We start from the raw sequence: 21,330 nt of genomic DNA, 5'->3' as shown, positions 1-21,330 counted from the left end.
AACATGACAGGACCGACAATAAAGAGCCACATCAGATTTAAGCCCTGGCCAAAAAAAAATAGCGGAGCACTCTGTCATATGTTTTTCTAATCCCTAAGTGGCCCGACAGATGATGCTCATGGGCAAGACTCAAAACCTGGGGTCGGTACTCCGTCGGCACCACAACCTGAGTGACCACATCACCCTCTAACCCAGACACCGGAGTCCACTTGCGCAACAGAACCCCGTGGTCAAATTGGTAGGACGCAGGACCAGGTACAGCCACCTGCTGCAAGGCAGCAGATCGGCAGGCAGACAAAGTATCATCAGACTGTTGAGGCTCAACGAGCTGCTCCCTGTTCACCGCCAAACACAAGTCCTCTGATACTACACTAAAAACCTTAGATTTCTCATCGTCTACCTCCGGGGAAGGGCTATTATGTGAGTCAGAACCATCCAAGAACATCTCAGATATGTCCACCACGTCACTAAGGAGACGAGCCTGAGCACGTGTAACCACACATGCCGGGAAAACTGTGGAGTCGCCAAGTCCAGAAGAGGTATGACACAAAATATCCGGAGTAGGACATTCAGTGACTTCAGGAGTGGCTGGAAACACCTTTCCCCCAGCCAAGTCGTTTCCCAGAATAAGATCAATGCCTTCAATTGGCAGCTGATCTTGCACCCCCACCCGCACTGCGCCCGATACAAAGGGTGAGGTCAAGGTAGCAGTATGAAGCGGCATGCGCAAAATACTCATCTTAATTCCCCACACCAACAAATCAGAGCCACAATACGACTGCTGAGAGAAAGGCACAATTCCACGCCGCGCTACGGAATGCTTTGCCCCCGTATCCCTTAATATGGTGATTGGAACCTGGTCCGCGGCATCACCAGACAGTGACAAAGAACCCACAGAGACAAAAGGTCTGAACACCTCATCTATCTCCACCGGAAAAACCCCATCTGGCACTGGCCCAGGGCGGTCCACAGTAGAACAACACTGTACCGGCCCCACCTCAGATGTGGTTTTAGTCTGCGCTACCTCCTTTGTCCTTAGCACTGGACAAAAAGCAATGAGGTGACCGAGCTCATGACAATAGAAACACCTGCGGTCCCCACCCGCCACTGTAGGACTACGCCGTGAAAGCGTGGGAGATCGTGCCCCTCCCACCCCAGGCAAAACTCTAGGGCCCCGACGCGGCGGAGGACTCTTGTGAGTCAAGGCAAACTCATCCGCCAGGACTGCTGCCTTTGCAAGGGAGTCAACTTTCTGTTTGTTTAAATAGACAACAACCCGCTCTGGCAGGCACCCCTTAAAGTCCTCCAACAGCATCAATTCCCTCAACTGTGCAAACTCCTTAACCTTGCTAGCCTGGCACCACTTATCAAAAAGCAGACCTTTCTCACGCGCGAACTCCACATAAGTCTGGTTGGCCCCTCTCTCACACTGCCGAAATTTCTGACGGTACGCTTCCGGCACCAACTCAAAAGCACGCAACACAGTAGCCTTAACAACATCATAATCCAAACTTTCAGCTGCCGAGAGACTAGCACACACCTCCTGAGCCCTACCCACCAGCCGACATTGCAGCAGCAAGGCCCAGACCTCCTCCGGCCATTTCAACACAGTAGCAACACGCTCAAAAGCAGCAAAGAACGAATCCACCTCAGACTCACTAAAGGGTGGCACCAATTTAATGTGCTTACCCACATCAAAATCTTGATGGGGAGCTTGGGTGAGACCAGGTGTGGGTGGCGCAGGGGTAGGGCTACGTGGCGGAGGCTGGCGTTCTAGCTCTAGCACTCTCACCCGAAGGTGCATCGCCTCCACCTCCAACTTGCGATTACTCAACTCCACCTCCCTAATGCGGAGCATCAGCTGGAGCTCCTCAGCTGACGTCCCCACCGTAGGAATAGGAGGAGCTACAGAAGAAGAGGTTACAGGAGGAGTAGGAGAAAGAGCAGATAAAGGAGCTAGCAGCTCCACAGCAGCCTCGCCCGCCTCACTTGCAACTGCCACACCCGCCAACAGGCCCCGCTCACCTAAGGCCTCAGCGATAAGCCGCCGCAATTCGTCCTTCTTCACCACCACTGGAGCATGCACATCAAAATGGCTGGCAATAAGCAGCAAATCCTCCTTCCTACACTTGTTCAACTGCTGCACGGTAGGAGTCTTAGCGAACTTATCCAAATCAAACTCCATTTGCGGCCAACAACACAAACCAGCCACCAAACAATAGGCACACAAAGCAACAAACACCCACACGCCTACACGAACCCCACAAAACACAAACGGGCAAGGACGAGCCCCCAATTATGTTACACACGGGCTTGGGGGGGGGGGGGGGGGGGGGGGGGGGGCTGGAGTGCAACACAAGAAAAATAATAAAAAAGTAAATCACACAGCCACAGCTTTACAATGACTAGTCGTTTTATTAACTTGACAGGTAGCGAGCGTCAGGGTGGGCATGGCCAAAACAACAAACAAAACACACTGGAAATGAATCAGAACTAACTTACCTATAGTGAGTCAACCCCAAAAGAAAATACAAACCTCTAACCTGTCTCCCTACCCGAAACAGGAGAAAAAGGTTGTAAAAGAAATGGCTTCCCACCCCTACAGCTGCCATGTCCAGATAAACGACTCTCTACACTGTTTTTACTGCAGCCTAGCTCTGTCACATGGCACGAAGGGCCCCAAACGCAGCTCACTGGAAACAGGAAGTAGGAGGAGGGGCTGCCGGCCCAGTCAGGTCCCAATTTGTAGCTGGCCTCATTCCCTCTTCCACCAATGGTCAGCCTCCACCTGGAAACTTACATAACACAGACATCACAGAGTACAAACAATGCCCCCGCATGGTGTGGCGAGTAACAGCACCACACGGCAACAATGACCTGGGTCATAACACCGGGTCTCTGTGGCTTTTAAACCCCAAAACACGCTGCACCAAAAACTGGTCCGCCCCAAGGACCGGATCCCCCGACACAAACAGAGTAACATAGTGTACGCTGTTAAGTGCCAGGAGGATTGGCGCCAGTGTCCGGCAGCCTCGCCTCTGCTGCTACTTCACTGATGAACAGTTTAAACACACCATCAACACGGAAAATAAATAATCAATAATCCATTTTAATAGCAGAAGTCTGTATGCCAACTTCAACAATATAAAGGAATATCTAAATGAGTTGACAAATCCATTTGGAATTATTGCCATTTCTGAAACATGGATCAATGCGGAGAAAGGACTGGACCACCGCTGGACGTATGGCAAGCCGCCGGAGGAGTAGCAGCGCCGCTGGAGCCGGGGCGGCCCGCCGGAGGAGCAGCGCCGCCGCCGCTGGACCCGGGATGGCCCGCCGGAACTGCAGCGCCACCGCCACCAGAACCGTTTCGCCGCTGCTGCTGGACCCGTGGCCGCGCGCCGGAGCTGCAGCACTTCCACCAAGGGGTTAGAGGTAGGCCACCTGAACTGTTTTGCCGCTACTGCCTAACCTACAGCAGGTCCCGCTTGTTTTGCCGTCCTCCGGGTCGGCTGCCAGAACTGTTTGCTGCCACTGGACCGGGGGTTGGACTATTGAACTGGGTTTTTCTTTTGTTGTTTTGTGGTGTTTGTTTAGCGTAGAGGACTGGGGTACAGCTTCAGTGCCATCGTTAAATATGTGGTGACATAACTATGATGGGTATGATTGTGGATGACGATGACTCTGCATATATCTTAATGCATGCTCATCCAGGTAAATAAATCCCAAAAGGTTGATTCTGTTCATCTGGACGTTTTCAGTGGGAGAAATGTTTTGTCACTCATCCAGGTGACTTCTTCAGTCTCAGCTGACTGCGGGTTTCCGACTTTATAAACAGTACATTTGCACAATAAATGAAACCAGCCCACTGAATCAACTCATGGCCATTGATCAGTGTCTTTGATCAAAGTTCCTCAGTGTGACCGTCACTGAGGACCTCAGATTGTACATGCACACTAAAGACTTGGTGAGGAAGGCCCAGTAGCACCTCTACTTGTACACAGTGTGAGTCCCAGCATTTTCAGGTCTTTCTACAGCAGCTCCACTGAAGGCATCAGGTTGTGCTGCTGTATCATCTGGAATAGAAGCTGCACTGTAGAGAAGTGTGATGCCCTCCAGAGAGTGGTGAGGGGGGCAGAGCATATCATAGGAAGTGAGTTTCCCTCTAACCAGGAGATATACAAGCACTGGTGCACAGCTCAGCAACAATGCATTAAAAATACTTTATTTATTCATTTTTATCATTCTGCTTCCAAACACACTGTCCTATAATTTAGCATTTGCACATATCTATAATATGGCATCATATTACTTGTTTGTTTGTTTGCTTTATCATTAACTGTTAATCTGGAAGACTCAAAACAAAGTTCCTCAATACAAGTGAGCTGCTGAAAACCACACAAAGCATCGATTAAATCCATGCTTTTTAAAACAGTTATTGTTTTCCATTTAACTTCAGTATCTGTAAATAAGGTGAATAATGGAGTAGTTGTGACATAAGTTTTTATAAAAGCAGGCTCCACATTTGAGAACAGTATAAATCACTGCTTATTTATGTGAAATCATCATCAGTGAATGCAAAACAGAAGCTTAGCACAACAGGGGTGCTGAGTTTGGCTACATCCACTCTCACCTGTTTCTCCCTTTTGTTCCCTCTCTCTCCTCCTCTCTCAGTTTTTGTGATGTCATCCAAAAAGCAAACGAAACAGAAACAGAATTTACAAAGCAGTAAAAGCATAGACTCAGTTATTCACCCACATAATAGCAATATTTAGACTGAATGTTACACCCGTTCTGCCAGTCGACATAAGAGGTAACATCCTTTCGACTTTCTCTCACCAGAATCATTTTAGAAAAACATTTATATCCATCTGTGAAAAGAACATTTAAAATAAAAAAGCATTTCTTCAGTACTTTATGGGTAACGGTGCTGAGATCCTGTTAATACTTACAGAAAAGAATTTTACTCCAGTCAAAACCCATAAAAAAGTTAAACAATTCAAACTGAAAAAAGAAATCTGCCAGAACAATGAAGTTAAGTCCATTAATTTTAAATCACAACAGTGCAACACTCCTCTCTATCTTCTTCCGTTCGTACCCCACCCTCCACCCCCTCCGTCATTCCACACCTCCTTGTGATTATAGAGTTTTAAAAAATACTTTTTAAAGAATTAATTATTTATTAAACTCCGTCGTTGTTGCTTTGGAGATGCAGAGGCTGATTATAGAGACATGAAGTCACTCTCTCGACTCAAACCTGAGCCAAAGGTAACGTTGATGGAAAGGCGGTAACATCCAGTTCAACTCGGTTTATTTCTATAGCGCAAAATCAGAACAGTCGCATCAAGGCGCCTCCCGTTATTCAGGCGGGCTGACAGCTGGGAGGAGAGAGACGCAGAAAAGCGGAGGTTTTTCAGCTTCATTGTTAAGAGAAAGTGAGAGAAAGCAGCGGGAGAACAGTGCCTCACTCTAAGCTGCTTCACAAACACTGAAGAATGATTTTCCATCAGCGGTGATTCCAGGTGTTCACATTTTACATGAAGTATTGAAGGTAAGCGCGGCATTAAGTTCTGCTTCCTTCTGGAAGTTCACATTCGTAGTTCTGCTTCCTTGTTGGAGTTGTTTTCATATGTGTGTAACGGGGAATGAGATATAATAATAAGTTATATTAGATGATGTGACTGTTGCTGGTTTGAAGCAGAGGTGCAGAGCTCTGTGGGAAAGAACCGGAAGTCACGGTCACGGTAGAGTTCTGGGTTGTAGCGGTTTGAAAGGCCACGATAGTCACGTGATCTAAAAGTGATCTGTGCACAGCTATCATCTCCATCATCATCACATTTTTATTTAAAGAAAATAGCAGCACCGTGGTTAGCACTGTTGCCTCAGAGCAAGAAGTTCCTGAGTGTAATTTCATCATCAGGCCGGGGTCTTTCTGAGTGGAGCTCGCATGTTCTCCCGGTGTTTGTTGGGTTCTCTCCGGGTACTCGGGATTCCTCCCACAGTCCAAAGACATGCAGTTGGTTCGGCTAAGTCAGGGGTCAGCAACCTTTAACACCCAAAGAGCTATTTGGACGCGATTTCCACGCAATAGAAAACACTGGGAGCCGCAAATACTTTTTAACATCTAAAATGAAGATAATACTGTATATATTGTTTTGTTTTTGTTTGTTTTTGTTAAGCTTTGTGTAAACAACTAAGGTGTGTTGCTTAAATCCATGGAGTGCTACAGAGAAAATTACTTTTTATTTATCTAATGAACACATTTTGAACTCTTAAAGAAATATAACAAAAGCAAAGACACCGAGCTGAACTAAAATGATTCATGTAGCAAACAAAAACGGGGCGTGGTCTGCAGCGCCGCTGCAGGGGAGGCGGACGCACCTGAACGGCACCCGCAATCAGGCCTCGCCCCTTAAGGTCTGTGCTGTTGTGTTGGTATATGTCGGGCTGTGAGCTGCAACGCTACATCCGGCTGTATACGTACAGCAACCGTGTGTGAAAAGTGGTCGATAAAGAGAAGCTGAAAAGCGTGTTCATGCGAACATCGTCGTGTCTGCCGTGATATGTTTACAATGGGACTTCTGCTCCTGAATCTCTGCGCACAGCGTCTGCAAATCGGGGCTGTACGAAGTCACTTTCATCTTTACGCAGGACTGTAAGCTGTGGTCTGTGAGGCGTGAGCGTGTTTGTTCTTAACATAGTTCACAGAGGAGAATAGCTGCTGACATAATGTGGATCCGAAGAGCCATAATTGGCCTACCTGCTGAAAGTCTCGATAAATGCAGACATTTCGGTATATACCCGCCGAAACATCGGCTTCCGCAAGTGTGACGCTTATTTTGAGCGATCAAAAAATAATAGAATATATTCATATTTCAATATCACAATATTCTTCCAATTTAGAACTACAAGTTAAAAAAAGAAGAACTAACATAAATAAAATACACTTCAGCTAATTACTTAAAAAATAATTTATTTTCCCAAACCACAAGAGCTGCAGGTTGCCGACCCCTGGTCAATTGGAAACACTCATACGACTGAATGTGAGTGCGAATGGTTGTCTCTGTCTATGTGTCAGACTGGCGACCTGTCCAGGGTGTTCCCTGCCTCTCGCCCTAAGACAGCTGGGATAGGCTCCAGCGCCCCGCAACCCTGAAATGGATAAGCGGAAACGAATGGATTAATGGAAAATCATCTGCATTTTTCATCTGCAACCATAGTGCGTCAACACCAAAGTCGATGTATTCCAAGATTTAATTTTTTTGTGTGAAAAGAGCTTAATTTAGGTAGATTGTAGAGGCCATAAGCAACTGATGAAAAACAAGATGGCTTCTGTCAGAAAAACATGTTATGAGAGAAAGTTGGGTATTTTATCAAAACCATCAGATGTCAACACCATCAGGATTTTTGTCTGACGGTGTTGACCCTTTTTCTAATGGTGTTGACAAATGCCTCAAAAGTGTGCTATTCACCATTTATAATAAGTTATTTTTTACTAATATTTCAGATATATTACTTCCTGTGTATTTTACTGATATTTCTGCTTCACAGATATTGATATACCTTTATTAGTCCCACAAGGGGAAATTTCATCATATGTCAAATATTATCAAATTTACCTTATCTTGAATCTCATTGTTTATGTATACATCATTAATCCTGTAGGAAAATGCTTAGTCCTCTGCATTTAACCCATTCACTCAGTGATGCAGTGGGCAGCTACAAATCCAGGATAGCAGCTGTTCGTTGGATTTGAACGCCCAACCTTCCGATCATGTGGCATCTACTGAGCTAGCTGGTCTTTAAGTGATGATGTATGAATCCTGCTTCTGGGCCTAAACTACTTTGTGTTTATTAAGCCTGTTGTGCTGTTAAAATGTTTTAATGCTTTTTATCTTGTTCTATTACATCTAAACAAGCCCCTAAAAACAGTCAGTGATCACTGTCAGCCTAACCATCGGGAACCCTCACGTTAACTTTTCAAGTGGAAAAAAGTTAGCATTCATCCTCCAGCTTCACTGTGTTTATATTATGCTAACATAGCTGTGTCGCTAGTGATCATGTAGCACATCACTATATACCAGCTAGCCCAACTTCAGTAACCTGACAATAGTCACTGCTGTTTAGTTTCCTGTCTTCATTTATGTTGGAAGTGATAGCAGAGCTGGTATCATGTTCAGGTGGAAACAAGCAATCTAACTTCTAACTCTGTTAAGTTTCATATATTCTGTTTTCATGGATGCCTGGATGTTACACCTGGTAGAGCAGCCACACTGATCATTTTATTAAAGATGAAAGAATTTAGACAGTTTGTAACTCAGTGATGCCGCAGAGTTCCTTTGACTTTGGGATCCGCAGCGGACCTGGAAACAGCTAATGACATCAGACTTAAGACATCTCTATTGCTTAATGCATAATTGTGTTGTGAATATTCATCCTTAATCTGCACAAAAGCATCAGAAAAACTATAGTAATTGCAAAATGGTACATTTCAGGCTAGAATAGCAAAGGGGAACCTGACAGTTGAGGAACGAAAGAGAACAGGAAGTATCAAAAAAGAAGGAGAGAAAAAATTAACAGCCAGCCCAAGTTGAAGAAAGAGTTTATCATAACGGGAAAGATGGAGAAATAAAGTGAAAAAGAGAAAAATAAAGAACATCAGTGATCTGAAAGAAAGAGAAAAAAGGCAGTTTCTTATAGAGATTAAATACAAGCTTCTGAAAATATGTATGACTGTAACTCTAATAATAAAAAGCCAAAACAATCTTACTTTTAAATGTGGTATAATTACTTAATTAATTACTTGACAACAGAGGCAGCCCTCATAAAGGTTATTCTGGTAGCGACCGACTGTGGTAAACATGTAGTGCTTATACTACTAGATATGACTGCTGCATTTGACACAGTGGATCACGGCCTGCTGATCTCTCGATTACAGCATTGTGTGGGCATTTCTGGCTTGGCACTCCTGTGGATAAAATCATATCTCTCAAACAGGAGCTTCTGTGTTAAGTTGGGCTCGTCATCGTCCTCTGTGGCCCCTCTGCCATGGGGTGTACCACAGGGATCTATTCTTGGGCCATTACTGTTTTCATTGTATCTCCTGCCACTGGGTGCGATCTTTCGAAAACACAAAGTCTCATTTCATCTATATGCTGATGATTGCCAGCTCTATTTTCCTTTCAGTCATTCTGATAGCTCCCCAATTAGACTCCTGCTTGATTGCTTTGGTGATGTTAAGTCATGGATGGCTCAAAACTTTTTAAATTTTAATGAACGTAAAACGGAAGCAATTCTGTGTGGCCCAAATCGTTCCTCTGATATCCCTGATGTTGACCTTGTTGCTCTGACTCCTCACCTGAAGAGCTCGATTACCAATCTTGGGTTAAAAATCGACTCTGCACTTACCTTTGATGGCCACGTGAATGCGGTGGTGAAATCGTCATTCTGTCAACTCTGTGTCTGGCGTCTGTCGAAGGTTAAACCTTCTCTTTCAAGGCGTCACTTGGAGACTGTTAGCCACGCTTTTATAACCTTGCACTTGGATTGTTGTAACTCCCTTTTAATAGGGGTTGGACTGGGCACTCTGACACGCGTGCAACTAGTACAGAATGCTGCGGCACAGTTTTTATCTGGTAAAAGGAAATTTGAGCACATTACTCCTGGCCTCCCTGCACTGGCTTACAATTGAATTTAGGATTCATTTTAAAGTTCTTTTATTGGTTTTTAAATCTTTAAATGGTCTGGCACCTGCATATCTGTCTGATTTGCTGAAGACCTATGTGCCCACTCGTTCGCTTCGGTCAGCTGAGCAGCTGTTGCTCTCAGTCCCCAAATCAGGGCTGAAACTGAGAGACCGAGCGTTCTCTATTGTGGCTCCTAAGCTTTGGAATAATCTTCCTCTTCACATTAGGCGATCGACATCAGTGATGGTTTTTAAATCCAGATTGAAAACACATTTTTATTCACTGGCTTTTGACTCAGTGGTTGACTGACTTGTACTTACTTATATTTTATTGTTTTTACTATGTTTATTATTTTATCGTATTTATTATTCTTATGGTATCTATTATGTTTCTATTGTTCAGCACTTTGGTCAGCCTGTGTGTTTTTAAAGCGCTATATAAATAAACGATGATGATGATTATGATGAAAACATATGTGCATAAACAGTAGAATAGAGAATCTGCTAATAGTCAAAATAGCTGAAACAACTTAATCTAAAATATATATTTTTGCATTTCTTTGTGTTGACAAAAACCTTGCACTTCTCCAGCAAAAAAATAAATTATTAAAAAATGTTACACCTGGGAGATTGTACCAAAACATGGTGAGACAGCCAAAGCTTTGTGTAACAATTATATATAAATATGTTTTTGAAAAATCAAAAAATATATTTTAGAAAATTAAAACCTGTTTTGTCCCTAATCTCAGGAATCACTGATACGTGTTCCCACATTCTTTCACAATAAGAGACTTGTTTAGAAATAAGGTATTTCTGACCAATGAGAATCTAGTTTTTAATATGAAAAGTTTGTATAAACCAGGGGTGGGCGATTCATTTTCCCGAAGAGCCATGTGAGAAAACCAACAAGCTGAACTCACACACACTCACACACTGCTGTGGGTTGCATGTTTTTATTACACAATTTCATTTGAGTTTCAAGCTGATGTTTGACGTTCACGTCCAATCACAGTTCTTCATTTGGGTGATAGAAAAGTAACAAACGTCCATGTCAGTAATGTTGTCATTAGTGAAATACAAAGCAGTCAGTTTCCATCCATCAAATGAACAAACAGCAGACGTGCTGTCCTTCATGTATAATATGATTTCTTCATTTTCCAGGTGGTAACTATGACGACTAAGAAGCTGCTCATTGAAACACTGAACCAGTTGAGTCCAGAGGACTTTGCTGAGTTCAAGTCACACATTGCAGTAGAGAAAGATCTCCAACTGATGTCACAGAGCCGACTGAAAACAGCAAACACCCAGGATGTAGTGGAGCTGATGGAGGAGACGTACAGGGGAGAGTGTGTGGAGGAGACCAGAAAGGCTTTAATGAAGATGAACAGGACTGATCTGGTGCAGAGATTATCAGGTATCACCTCAGGAACCACAAATAAGAGAACAAAGAATTAAATATGTGAGAATACTGCACATAGTTTATCACATTAATATGAAACCAGGCTCAACGACAAAATTGATTTTAATTTAAAATAAAAAAATTCAAATTAATTGTAACTTTGCGAAACTAATTATACAAATTGTCATTTTTTTTAGGAGACAGTAACTTATTATGTGATATACTGCTTTGATGAGAAATAAATTTTACTGTTATGTTAGCTTCTCACAGTAAATTGTTCTTGGAGTTCTCAGAGACTCCAGTCAGTAGTTCGTGTATGTTAAACATGTGGGTATGATGAGAGTTAACGAGGTTTAAGTGTCACTTTGATGTGAAATCTTTTATGTTCTAAATCCTCATAAAGCCTGATGATAAAACAGTTTCTAATCTGACTTTTTCTCTTTCTTTTCTCCTCAGACAAACAGTTTCCTCCACTGAGCCAGAGAGTGAGTAACGTCACATCAATCGACTTCACACAGTTCAGCTTTGATTGATCAAACAGATACTTGAATTGTGCATCACAGTCATGTGACCTCTGTTTTGACCAGGTAGAAACGATGGAGTCTCTTATTGAGCTGCTTTTGGAGACACTGGCTGATCTGAGTGACAGCGAGGTCAAAGACTTCATCAAGATCCTGAGAAGAAAACGTGGCTTAATGATCCCAACGAGTCTGTCAGACCTGCAGGACGTGCAGGACGTGGTGTTTTTGATGGTGAGGACTTTTGGCCAACAGTCAGTGAAGAAGATCATGAAGATTTTACAGGAGATGAAGAGGACTGATCTGGCTCAGAGGCTGACAGACAGCAGCTCAGAAGCTCAAAGTAAGATAATAAAGACAAAACATGTTAAAATGATAAAAGTGGTTCTTAAAGTGTTTCTGCTTCAGTTCATATTAGAAACAGTCAGATTTACAGAGAAAAGAGAGCATTGTTGACGAGGGGCAAAAAATGATGTTCAGCAGGTTTAAATGTAATTTTTTTGTTGATCTCAGTGCATTTTTTTAAAGCTCGATTAACTTTTATTAAACACTTATTTCTATTTCTGTTATTTTCTCTTTTTTCAGACAAACATCTGGATGAACATCTGTCTGCACTGATCCATAAAGTGAGTAACGTCTCATCTGTCTGACTCTGCAGAGTTCAGCTTTGATTCAATAAGATGCAGTTTGAAAATCATAATTTTATCTTTTAGATTAAACAGTTGTCACAAAAATTTATTTAGATTTAAAATCAAACATTATTAAAAAGTGTGTTTACATAAATACATCTTAATAAATAAGATAATAAAAGAAAACAAAGTGTTTCAGAGAAAACATTAAAAACATTCAGAGTTTAAAACAGCTACAAAAACATAAATCTGTAATTTTCTCAGTGAGGAAACATTTTTTCTTTATGAATGTTTGCTTTGAATTTTCCAGGTTGCAACAATGGCAGCTGTTACAGATCTGCTTCTAGAAACACTGGAGGATTTGAGTGATCAGGATCTCAAGCTGTTCAGGAGGCTCCTGCAGTTCACTCGTTTTCAGAAGAGTCTTCCACAAATCAAACTGAGTGATGACAGAAGAGAAATAGTGAATGTGATGGTTGATAAATGTGGTCATCAGTCTGTGGAGGTGATCAGGGAGGTTTTAACAGACATGCAGAGAACTGATCTGGTGCAGAGGCTGTCAGAGAGCAGCTCAGGACTCAAAGGTAAGAGGAAATAATCTGTCAGAGTGTCTGTAATAACTTTAGTACAATTTTTTTTAATTCATTAAAGTTTGTTTAACCAGGAAAAAATAAACTTCTGACTTTAAAAATCTGTTTTACAAGAGTGTCCTGGCCAAGAAGGAGAGCTGTACAATAATCATAAGCTGCATAAATTAATAGACAAATCCATACATCAGATATAATGTGATTATTCTTAACTGTGTGTGGATGTATTTTAAATATAATATTACACCTTACAGTAAAAATTAATTTAAAGAATTAAATCAAAACCTATCAGAGAAACTCACATAAAGAACTGCATAATATAAACTTTATTATCATTTATAAATGAAGGAATGTTTCTTCTGATTTATTTTTGACAGACGTTGATAAATTAACACATTCAAGTTGTACAAACACAATAAAATGAGACAGATTTGTTATCATATTTGAGTTTTTTTAAGTAAAAAATATTCAGGTTATTGAATCAGTGACTTTCTTTAATAAATGTTGTTTTAAAGCTCTTTGAACTTCTTTCCTTTGAAAATATTTTTCTTTGTTTTTTGCATTTTGAGCTGATTAATATCAGTCTTGTATTGTAAATCGATCTTTATGTTAGCTTTGATTTAAACTCCACTATGGAGACAGACGAGCTGTATGAGGTAAATGATTCAAAGTCTTTTCATTGATTTCTCTGTGATTGTGTAACTATGGCCTCCTCCTGCCTTCAGTCAGCACAGCTGAAAGTGAAATATTAAAGCTTTTTATTGTCAGGACTCAGTGTTATACTCAGGATGAGCACACATAAAGGACACACACAGTGTCTGTATGATGTAGTTACAGTTTGTATTCAATGTGTTGCAGCTGCAGGATCATCAGCTGAAGGATTTGATGTGGAGGAAACAGAGAAAGGTCAGTGTCCAGAAAACACATCAATCAATAAATACACTCATTGATATGAAGATGAAGAAGATGAAGACGAAGAAGAATTACTGAATGAAACAGAACTGGATCATTTCCTCACACTTTGATAGTTTTCCATCAAATATGACTTCATGTTAACAAGTTTAATGTTGTTATTAATCCAACTTACAAGGATCATCAGAATGAAATCAAAGTATCAGTTATTTCAAAGTGTCTGATTATTAACACTGATGTTAAATCAGTCATGAATGAACCTTTTAATATTTCTTTTCTGTCAGAGAAACACTCTGAGGATGAACGTTGGCCTGCACTGATCCACAAAGTGAGTCATGTCACATCTGTCTGACTTCAGATCATCCAGCTTTCATTTCATAAATACAGGATAGAAATCTTCAATAGAAACAAATAAAAATGATTTGATTTTCATTGTAAAAGTCAAAGTTTGATAAGTTGAGCGTGTGCAGTGAGGTAGGTCTGCAGCAGGTCAGAAAAGTCCTGAACTTGTTAACAGAAGCAGAATAATTGTTAATCAGCTGTTTGTGATCATTGTGACAAATATGACCAATGACATCATCACCTTATGTGATGGATGATGTCATCTAAACACATCTACATTTCTAAAGTGTTGATGAGAAAACAAACAAACCTGAAAGTGAGAAATGTCACATTTATCTCATGAACATTTTCTTTGAATTTTCCAGGTAGAAACGATGGAGTCTGATATTGAGCTGCTGCTGGAAACTCTGGATGCTCTCAATGAGGTGGAGCTCAGTGAGCTCAACAAGACCCTGCGACAAATTCTTGATGATGACTATTGTGGCATGACCTTCTCATGGATGTGGTACATGAGGACAGGCCTGCAGGACACAGTGTTTCTGATGGTGCAGGCTTTCGGCCAACAGTCAGTGGAGACGACCATGGAGGTCTTAAAGAAGATGGAGAGGACTGATCTGGCTCAGAGGCTGTCAGACTGCAGCTCACTGCCTAGAAGTAAGACAACAAAATCAAAACTCATTAAAGTCATAAAACTGATTTCATGACATGTCTCAGAAACTTTGACTTTATAAATAATATTATTTGTAATAAACACAAAGAAAACACATCTTTAGCTTTTTATGACTGTTCTGGAAGAAAATATAAATAAATACATAAAAATGAGACCATATTAAATAAAAATACTTTGTGAGGAGGAGTAAAAATGACTCCTTCATACTGTTTATTATTGCTGAGGAGGTTTCAGTGTCATTCTGCATATTGTCCATTTTTCCAAAGTCATATTTCCTGAATAATTGTCAGTTAGTTGTTAAATGTGTTTGTCATGAGTGACTTTGAGCACTTTTCTCCTCAGAGAAACACTCTGTGGATGAACGACGCTCTGCACTGATCCACAAAGTGAGTCATGTCACATCTCTCTGATTCAGTACAAGACAGCAGGCTGAAAGTCAGAGTACTAAAGTATCATCAGTTCTCATGTTGAGTCATTTTTCTCATGATTTCTGCTGGATGTTTGTGACAAACTGAAGCTTCATTCAGTTTGACTTCTTCAGCAGTAATTTTCTCCAACACTAATGTCAGGATGTCTTTACCACTGAGGATGAGCTGAGGAAATGTCAGCATGTACATTTGTCCTGACTCTTCAACAGGACAGAGAAATCTGAAAACATCAAACACTTTAAAGATGAAACTTTATTCTACTTACAAATATTAATAAAGAATTAAAGACAATCTGATACAATGGAAATATTCTTTTTTTTTTAACTTTATTTTTATTTATTTTTAGGAACAGGAACATTAACATTTACACAGACACGGCAAAGGAAAAAGCTAAACAAAATAAGTAGAAGTAGAAATAATACCAATAATAATGATATAAAAAAGTAAAATAAATTAAAAAAAAAAAAAAAATCAATGGAGCTGAGGGGTTCACCCAGGGCTATGGGAAGTTACTAAAAAGTAGTTTTTCTGCTTGGAGACACACCGTGCATCTTGCTTGTTTGTATACACCCCCATACCTACGTCTATGTCCATACTCGCACACACCTTCAAGTGTCTACATACACATCTATATATACATACATAATACATGTCTACCTGTGCATGCATGCATACTCACGCACGTATACCCTTTGACATATTTTTGTGCATATCTATACAAGTGTCCATTTAGCATCATAAGGTATTAAGACCAGTCAAGCACCGGAAAATCAGGTTAAATGAAAACAGAATGGGAAGGGAATGAATAAGATCATTTCCCTACATTATTTACAACCCTTTTGCATACTCGAAAACCATTTTGACCAGTATCTTTGAAATTTGTCTTTACAGAGTCTTAGAGAAAAGGTCATCTTTTCCATTTCACAAATGTCTTTTACTATGGCTGACCACTCTCCAACTGTTGGTGGGTCCTTGTCCAGCCATCTTCTAGTTATTGCTTTTTTACTTGCTGCCAGGAATATTTTAAAAAGGTATTTGTCTTTCGTATTCATCTCAACTGGTACATTTCCCAAATATATTGTAGTAAAGCACAACTCAATCTCAAAACCCATTACTGTTTTAATCCTCATTAGTATTTCAGCCCAGTAAGATTTAATAGCTGGGCAATCCCAGAATATATGGTAGTGGTCAGCCATAGTCTTACCACATTGCCTCCAGCAGTTACCGGATTCAGGTTTGCCATTCTGAAGTGATTTATACTTAGGTGTAATGAAAAATCTCATACTGTTCTTCCAGGAAAATTCCCTCCAAAGAGGGGAGCTAGAGGTAGTTATGTTTATTTTACAAATATTCAACCAGTCCTCATACGTAAGTGTAATATCTGCTTCTTTCTCCCATCTGTTCTTAACATACTGGGTGGAGTCGGTCCTGTACGATTGTAATGGAAATATTCTTAATAGATATATTTCAGTTTTTATCTGCACAATATGAGAGAAGAACTGCAGCCTGTAAATAAAAACTATTCAAAACCATAAACTATGATCACAGTTTTTTAGTTTCTTCACATTTTTTGATAAACATACTGTAATCAATAGAGCAGTTCCTATTTGGATAAGTGGATCACTAAAAATGTTTATTGTGTTTATTGTTCCAGGTGGCAACAACAGCAGCTGTCAGACATCTGCTTTTAGAAAATTTGAATGATTCGAGTCATGAGGAGCTGAAGAAATTTAAGAGGCTCTTACAGATGATTATTCCTTGGAGGAATCTGTCTGATATCTTATGGAGGTTGAGTCGATCATCAACCAGAGCAGTTATAGTGAATCTGATGATGGATGAACTTGGTCAGCAGTCTGTGGAGGTGACCAGAGAAGTTTTCATGCACATGAACAGAACTGATGTGGTGCAGAAGTTATCAGAGAGCAGCTCAGCATCCAGAGGTAAGACCAACATGCATGAGTGTAAACTCTGTGTCATCAACAGGTTTTTGTGTTGGTGGTGTCATGGTGGTGCTGTGGTTAGCACTGTCTCCTCACAGCATGAAGGTTGTGTGTTTGAGCCTCCTGGTTGGCTGGAACCTTTCTGTGTGGAGTTTGCATGTTCTCCCTGTGCCTGCATGCTTTTCCTCAGAGTGCTCTGGTTTCCAGTCCAAACACATGCTTGTTGGCTTTATTGCTGGTTCTAAATTAAATGTGGCTGTGAAAGGTTGTCTGTGTTTTTAAAACCTGAGGTGGACAGGTGTACCCTCTCTCTCATTATCACAGCTGGGACCCCCCAGTTAGTTTAATCTGGATGGAATGGATCGATGGTTTATATATAACAAAGAGCACGGGGGCAGCTCGGTGGTTAGCACTGTTGACTCACAGCAAGCAGGTCCTGAGTTCAGTTCCACCATCAGGCCGGGGTCTTTCTGTGTAGAGTTTGCATGTTCTTCCTGTGTTTGCGTGGGTTCTCTCCGGGTACTTCAGCTTCCTCTCACAGTCCAGAGATGTGCAGTTAGTGGGGTTAGGTTAATTGAAAACACTAAATTGCCCGTAGGTGTGTTTGTGGGAGTGAGTGGTTGTCTCTGTCTATGTGTTTGCCCTGCGACAGACTGGCAACCTGTCCAGGGTGTACCCTGCCACTCTCCCTAAGACAGTTGAGATGGGCTGCAGCGCCTCCCGCGACCCTGAAAAGGATAAGCGGAAGCGAATGGATGGAGGGTTTCTTTGTAGGGTTCTTATCTCATTTTATTTAGTTTCACATGGTTTTCTCTTTTAAATCATCTGTGTCGTCTGAAGGCTGATTCTACTTGGATGTGATGATGTTTGAATCCTCAGAGTTGATTGTAAATGTCTTTCCTCCTCAGAGAAACACTCTGTGGATGAACATGGAGCTGCACTGTTGAAGAGAGTGAGTGTGACTTTAACTCAGCTTTCACAAAACTTCACAAAGACTTTAATTCTAGAAAAAAGGACATCTAGTTTTTTTTCATGAAACTAAAGTTTTGCAGTTCATAAATACACAAATTTAAATATCAAAACCGCCAGCTCTCTTCAGTGATCGTTCTAAAACATAAATATTAATGAAGACATCTTTTTTTATTAATATTTGATATTTCTACTACAGTTTCTCTGGAAATTGAATAAAAAGAAATTTTTAAATCGTCCAACAGAGATTTTATACAGTAACTCAATACATTTCTGTGATTTTTCAGATAGGAGCTCTGGAAGCTGTTAGACAGATTCTCTTGGAAATGCTGAATGAATTCAGTCAAATGGATCTAAAGAAATTCAAGCAGTTGCTGCCGTTCACCTGCTTTAAGATGGGCCTGCCACAAATGGAGAGGTACTGGTATAGAAACAGGACAGAAGAGCTTGTGGATCTGATGGTGGATGAACTTGGTCATCAGTCTGTGGAGGTGACCATGGAGGTTTTAACAGACATGAACAGACCTGATCTGATGCTGAAGCTGTCAGAGAGCAGCTCAGGTAAGACCAAAGGTTTTAAAAATAGATTTTCTCAATTTACAATAAACTTGTTTAAATAACTTTTGATCAGTAAACATCAAAACAAGCGGGCAACACAACAGACCTACAAAAATAACTTTGCATAAATCATCAGAACTGAATCCAACCTTTCTCTCTCTCTCTGTCTTGTTCTGACATCACTGGTGAGAATATTTGAATTCATCAACTTTTGATCATCTTAGACGTCACTCAGCTGCACGTCCTGCTGAACATGTTGTTCTGATGTTGAAGCAGCACTGCACAGCATAAAGTGATCAAACAGCAAACATGTGGACAGTTAGAGGATGATTTTATATGTCAGCATAACATCATTCATTTGAATTCTTTGTGTCTCAACAAGAACGAAAAACTGAAAGAAGTTCAGAGCTTGAAGGTTGTCAGAGCATGACGGTAATCCCTTCCATTCATCCATTTATTCCTAAAGTTTCTTTCTGTTTGTTTCTTTCTGTCAGATTACAAAAATCAACATGTGTACTTATTGACTAAAGTGAGTGTCCTCTGCAGCAGGACTCCAGTGATTGGACTAAACTTGAACCTGAGGTGAACAGTACAGATGCAGACGAGGCTCCAACTTACAGGTAAATCAACTTCCTGAATGCTGCAGCACAGCAAACTGGAACTACAGGAAACAGTTCAGCTTTGGATTTATTCCCAGAGGAAATTCTTCATTTTGCATCCAATTCACACGACTACTGTTGGGTCTGTTCCCACAAACCCCGCTAGTTCTAGAGACTTATTCATCATGAAAGAAAACAAGGCAACAGCGTTCGATCGATTACTTGCGCAAGGGAGGCCTTTGGTCAAGAACCAGCTCTTGGAGCTCACGCTCCTAACCTGTCTCCAGCCCAAAGTCCGTCAAAGAGCAGCTTCCCTCGCAGCTATTTATTGAGAGACAGTTCACACAAAACACAGCAAAGCAACGCCCCCCGCATTGTATGTATATGTGTGAACTTCTATATGTAAGTAGGAGTGTGTGAGTGTGTGTGTGTTGCTGATCAAAGGGTCATAAACTCAGGAAGCTTAGATCAAAAGAAGTAGATCCTCCAGATAGGATGTATCTGCAATAAAACCTTACAGCCCCCTACCCAGAACCCCGAGAATCTGGGGGGAAGGACAGTGGAATCCCTTTCATCAAAGTTGGCAAGCATAAAAATGACAAACATTTAACAATCCACTCTAACAACTACTCTCTGTGTTTGCATTCACTCTGTTGTTCCTTCATGAGTGTGTATTTAATTCCTGTTTCAGCCTTCAGTCTGCAGCAGGACACTTTGAATGCAGAGTCTCGGGCTTGCGCTGGGTCTGTAAGGGAAAGACCAGCTTTCAGTACCAGTTTAGATCTTGGGAGGGACACATGGAGAGGATGGAGAGCAGACAATACATGCCTGCAGGTCCTCTGATGGACGTCACAGTCACTGCTGGGAAGTTAAATGAAGTTCACCTGCCACACTGGATCTGCATCGGTAAGAGGACATGAAGGAAGAATTTCAGATGTTTGACATTTCTGACAGTGAGCGCACAAACTGTTATAAACTGTTCTTCTCACCATGTTTGTGTTGTTGTGTTCTCCTGCAGATGACGTCCCTGACATATTGGACATGTTTGCAGTCGTTCACATAGATGACTGTGGAGATGTTGTGGAAAAAGTGTCTGAGGTCACACCATCACATGTCAAGTTAACTGAACCGATTTTCTCTCCGAGAGCGGTCCTGATGAAAGTCGGCGTTCCTGTGAAAATCAACTGTAACGTGTTGATATATCAGACCAACACAGCTTTCCTCACACTGCATGTTTATCTGATCCCACGTGATCCTGGGCTACAGCAGGTTATTACATGTTTCACAGTATAAGATGGACAATGTGCAACAAATAAATCAGCAGACAGTAATATTGGATCCCCGTAGCACCTTTACACACACACATATAAACATATATATTCTCTCACTCTGTAGACGATGGACCGGAGAGAAGAATCCTGTGGATACAACGTCATCCGAAAGCCACATCCAGAAAAGTCCTTGAAAATGTTTCATCGTTTCATCCTAAGAGCAGATTTGGATGGTGCAGAAATCTGTCCTCAAGTATGTTGAATTTATTTATGAATCTATGTAAGATCAGTAAATATATTAGTCTGTTTAAATTATATGAATGAATTAGCATCAGATTTCTCTCCCTCAGTGGAAAAATATCTTACAGGTTCTTCCTGACTTTATCTTTTCCTTCTTTAACAGGCGTTAAAGCTCAGATATGAAAGCAGAACTCCAAATTTCTTTGAAGTGTACATTAAGAATCCAGACAGAGACTTCCAGCTCAGACTCACGCCAAAAAAAGAGCTTCAGTCAGTTTGGACCCGCACTGTTAGAAAAGGTAAGATTTAAGTGTTAGGTTTTGTATTGTTGATTGTCATTTATGCTTAGAAATATCTACTCATATATGCTTAGAGTTTTATAATTAGTTGTAGATTAATAGAGGTTTGATCCTTAGTAGTCTGCAGACACACGTTGTGTGCATTCCAGAGTGCTCTGGCTTTCACACCCACATTTTGGGAGCATGGGAGAGGTCGTAGCTTGTCTTATTGTTTTATGGTAGGATAAACGTATCTATGTCTGTTTTAGGCTAAGTGCATTTTGTTTAGATGAACTGCTGGACTT

General features: G+C 41.0%; 2 protein-coding genes across 3 annotated transcripts; both read left to right on the top strand.

Moving 5' to 3' along the window:
- The first annotated feature begins 10,855 nt into the window (after nucleotides 1-10,855).
- On the top strand, nucleotides 10,856-17,803 carry LOC134635563 (uncharacterized). Its single transcript, XM_063484938.1, has 11 exons — nucleotides 10,856-11,099; nucleotides 11,541-11,569; nucleotides 11,672-11,945; nucleotides 12,188-12,228; nucleotides 12,542-12,815; nucleotides 13,677-13,724; nucleotides 14,015-14,058; nucleotides 14,438-14,726; nucleotides 15,085-15,128; nucleotides 16,825-17,110; nucleotides 17,763-17,803. Exons 1-11 carry the CDS (start codon nucleotides 10,856-10,858, stop codon nucleotides 17,801-17,803), a joined length of 1,614 nt encoding a protein of 537 aa, XP_063341008.1.
- Nucleotides 17,603-20,572, top strand: LOC134635632 (NACHT, LRR and PYD domains-containing protein 1 homolog). 2 transcript variants are annotated; one of them, XM_063485038.1, is made up of 6 exons: nucleotides 17,603-18,062; nucleotides 18,367-18,640; nucleotides 19,020-19,069; nucleotides 19,187-19,257; nucleotides 19,928-20,142; nucleotides 20,255-20,572. In XM_063485038.1, exons 2-6 carry the CDS (start codon nucleotides 18,406-18,408, stop codon nucleotides 20,527-20,529), a joined length of 846 nt encoding a protein of 281 aa, XP_063341108.1. In that variant the 5' UTR covers nucleotides 17,603-18,062; nucleotides 18,367-18,405; the 3' UTR covers nucleotides 20,530-20,572. The 2 variants fall into 2 exon arrangements, with proteins under 2 accessions (XP_063341108.1, XP_063341107.1); XM_063485037.1 differs by having other exon boundaries at nucleotides 19,184-19,257.
- Nucleotides 20,573-21,330: the final 758 nt, after the last annotated feature.

This window comes from Pelmatolapia mariae, linkage group LG10_11, assembly GCF_036321145.2.
Source record: "Pelmatolapia mariae isolate MD_Pm_ZW linkage group LG10_11, Pm_UMD_F_2, whole genome shotgun sequence".
Taxonomy (NCBI): Eukaryota; Metazoa; Chordata; class Actinopteri; order Cichliformes; family Cichlidae; genus Pelmatolapia; species Pelmatolapia mariae.
The sequence above is the reverse complement of the archived record's forward strand: the minus strand, read 5'-3'. Positions and strand labels throughout refer to the sequence as shown.

What these genes read in the sequence shown, in the direction of transcription:
- LOC134635563 (XM_063484938.1), top strand. Translation starts at nt 10,856, where the DNA reads ATGACGACTAAGAAGCTGCTCATTGAAACACTGAACCAGTTGAGTCCA. An exon ending in GGCCTGCACTGATCCACAAA is followed by an intron (nt 14,059 to 14,437) that starts GTGAGTCATGTC and finishes TGAATTTTCCAG; the next exon opens with GTAGAAACGATGGAGTCTGA. An exon ending in CTGCAGCTCACTGCCTAGAA is followed by an intron (nt 14,727 to 15,084) that starts GTAAGACAACAA and finishes TTTTCTCCTCAG; the next exon opens with AGAAACACTCTGTGGATGAA.
- LOC134635632 (XM_063485037.1), top strand. Translation starts at nt 18,406, where the DNA reads ATGCTGAATGAATTCAGTCAAATGGATCTAAAGAAATTCAAGCAGTTG. An exon ending in AAGGTTGTCAGAGCATGACG is followed by an intron (nt 19,070 to 19,183) that starts GTAATCCCTTCC and finishes TGTCCTCTGCAG; the next exon opens with CAGGACTCCAGTGATTGGAC. An exon ending in GCCACACTGGATCTGCATCG is followed by an intron (nt 20,143 to 20,254) that starts GTAAGAGGACAT and finishes GTTCTCCTGCAG; the next exon opens with ATGACGTCCCTGACATATTG.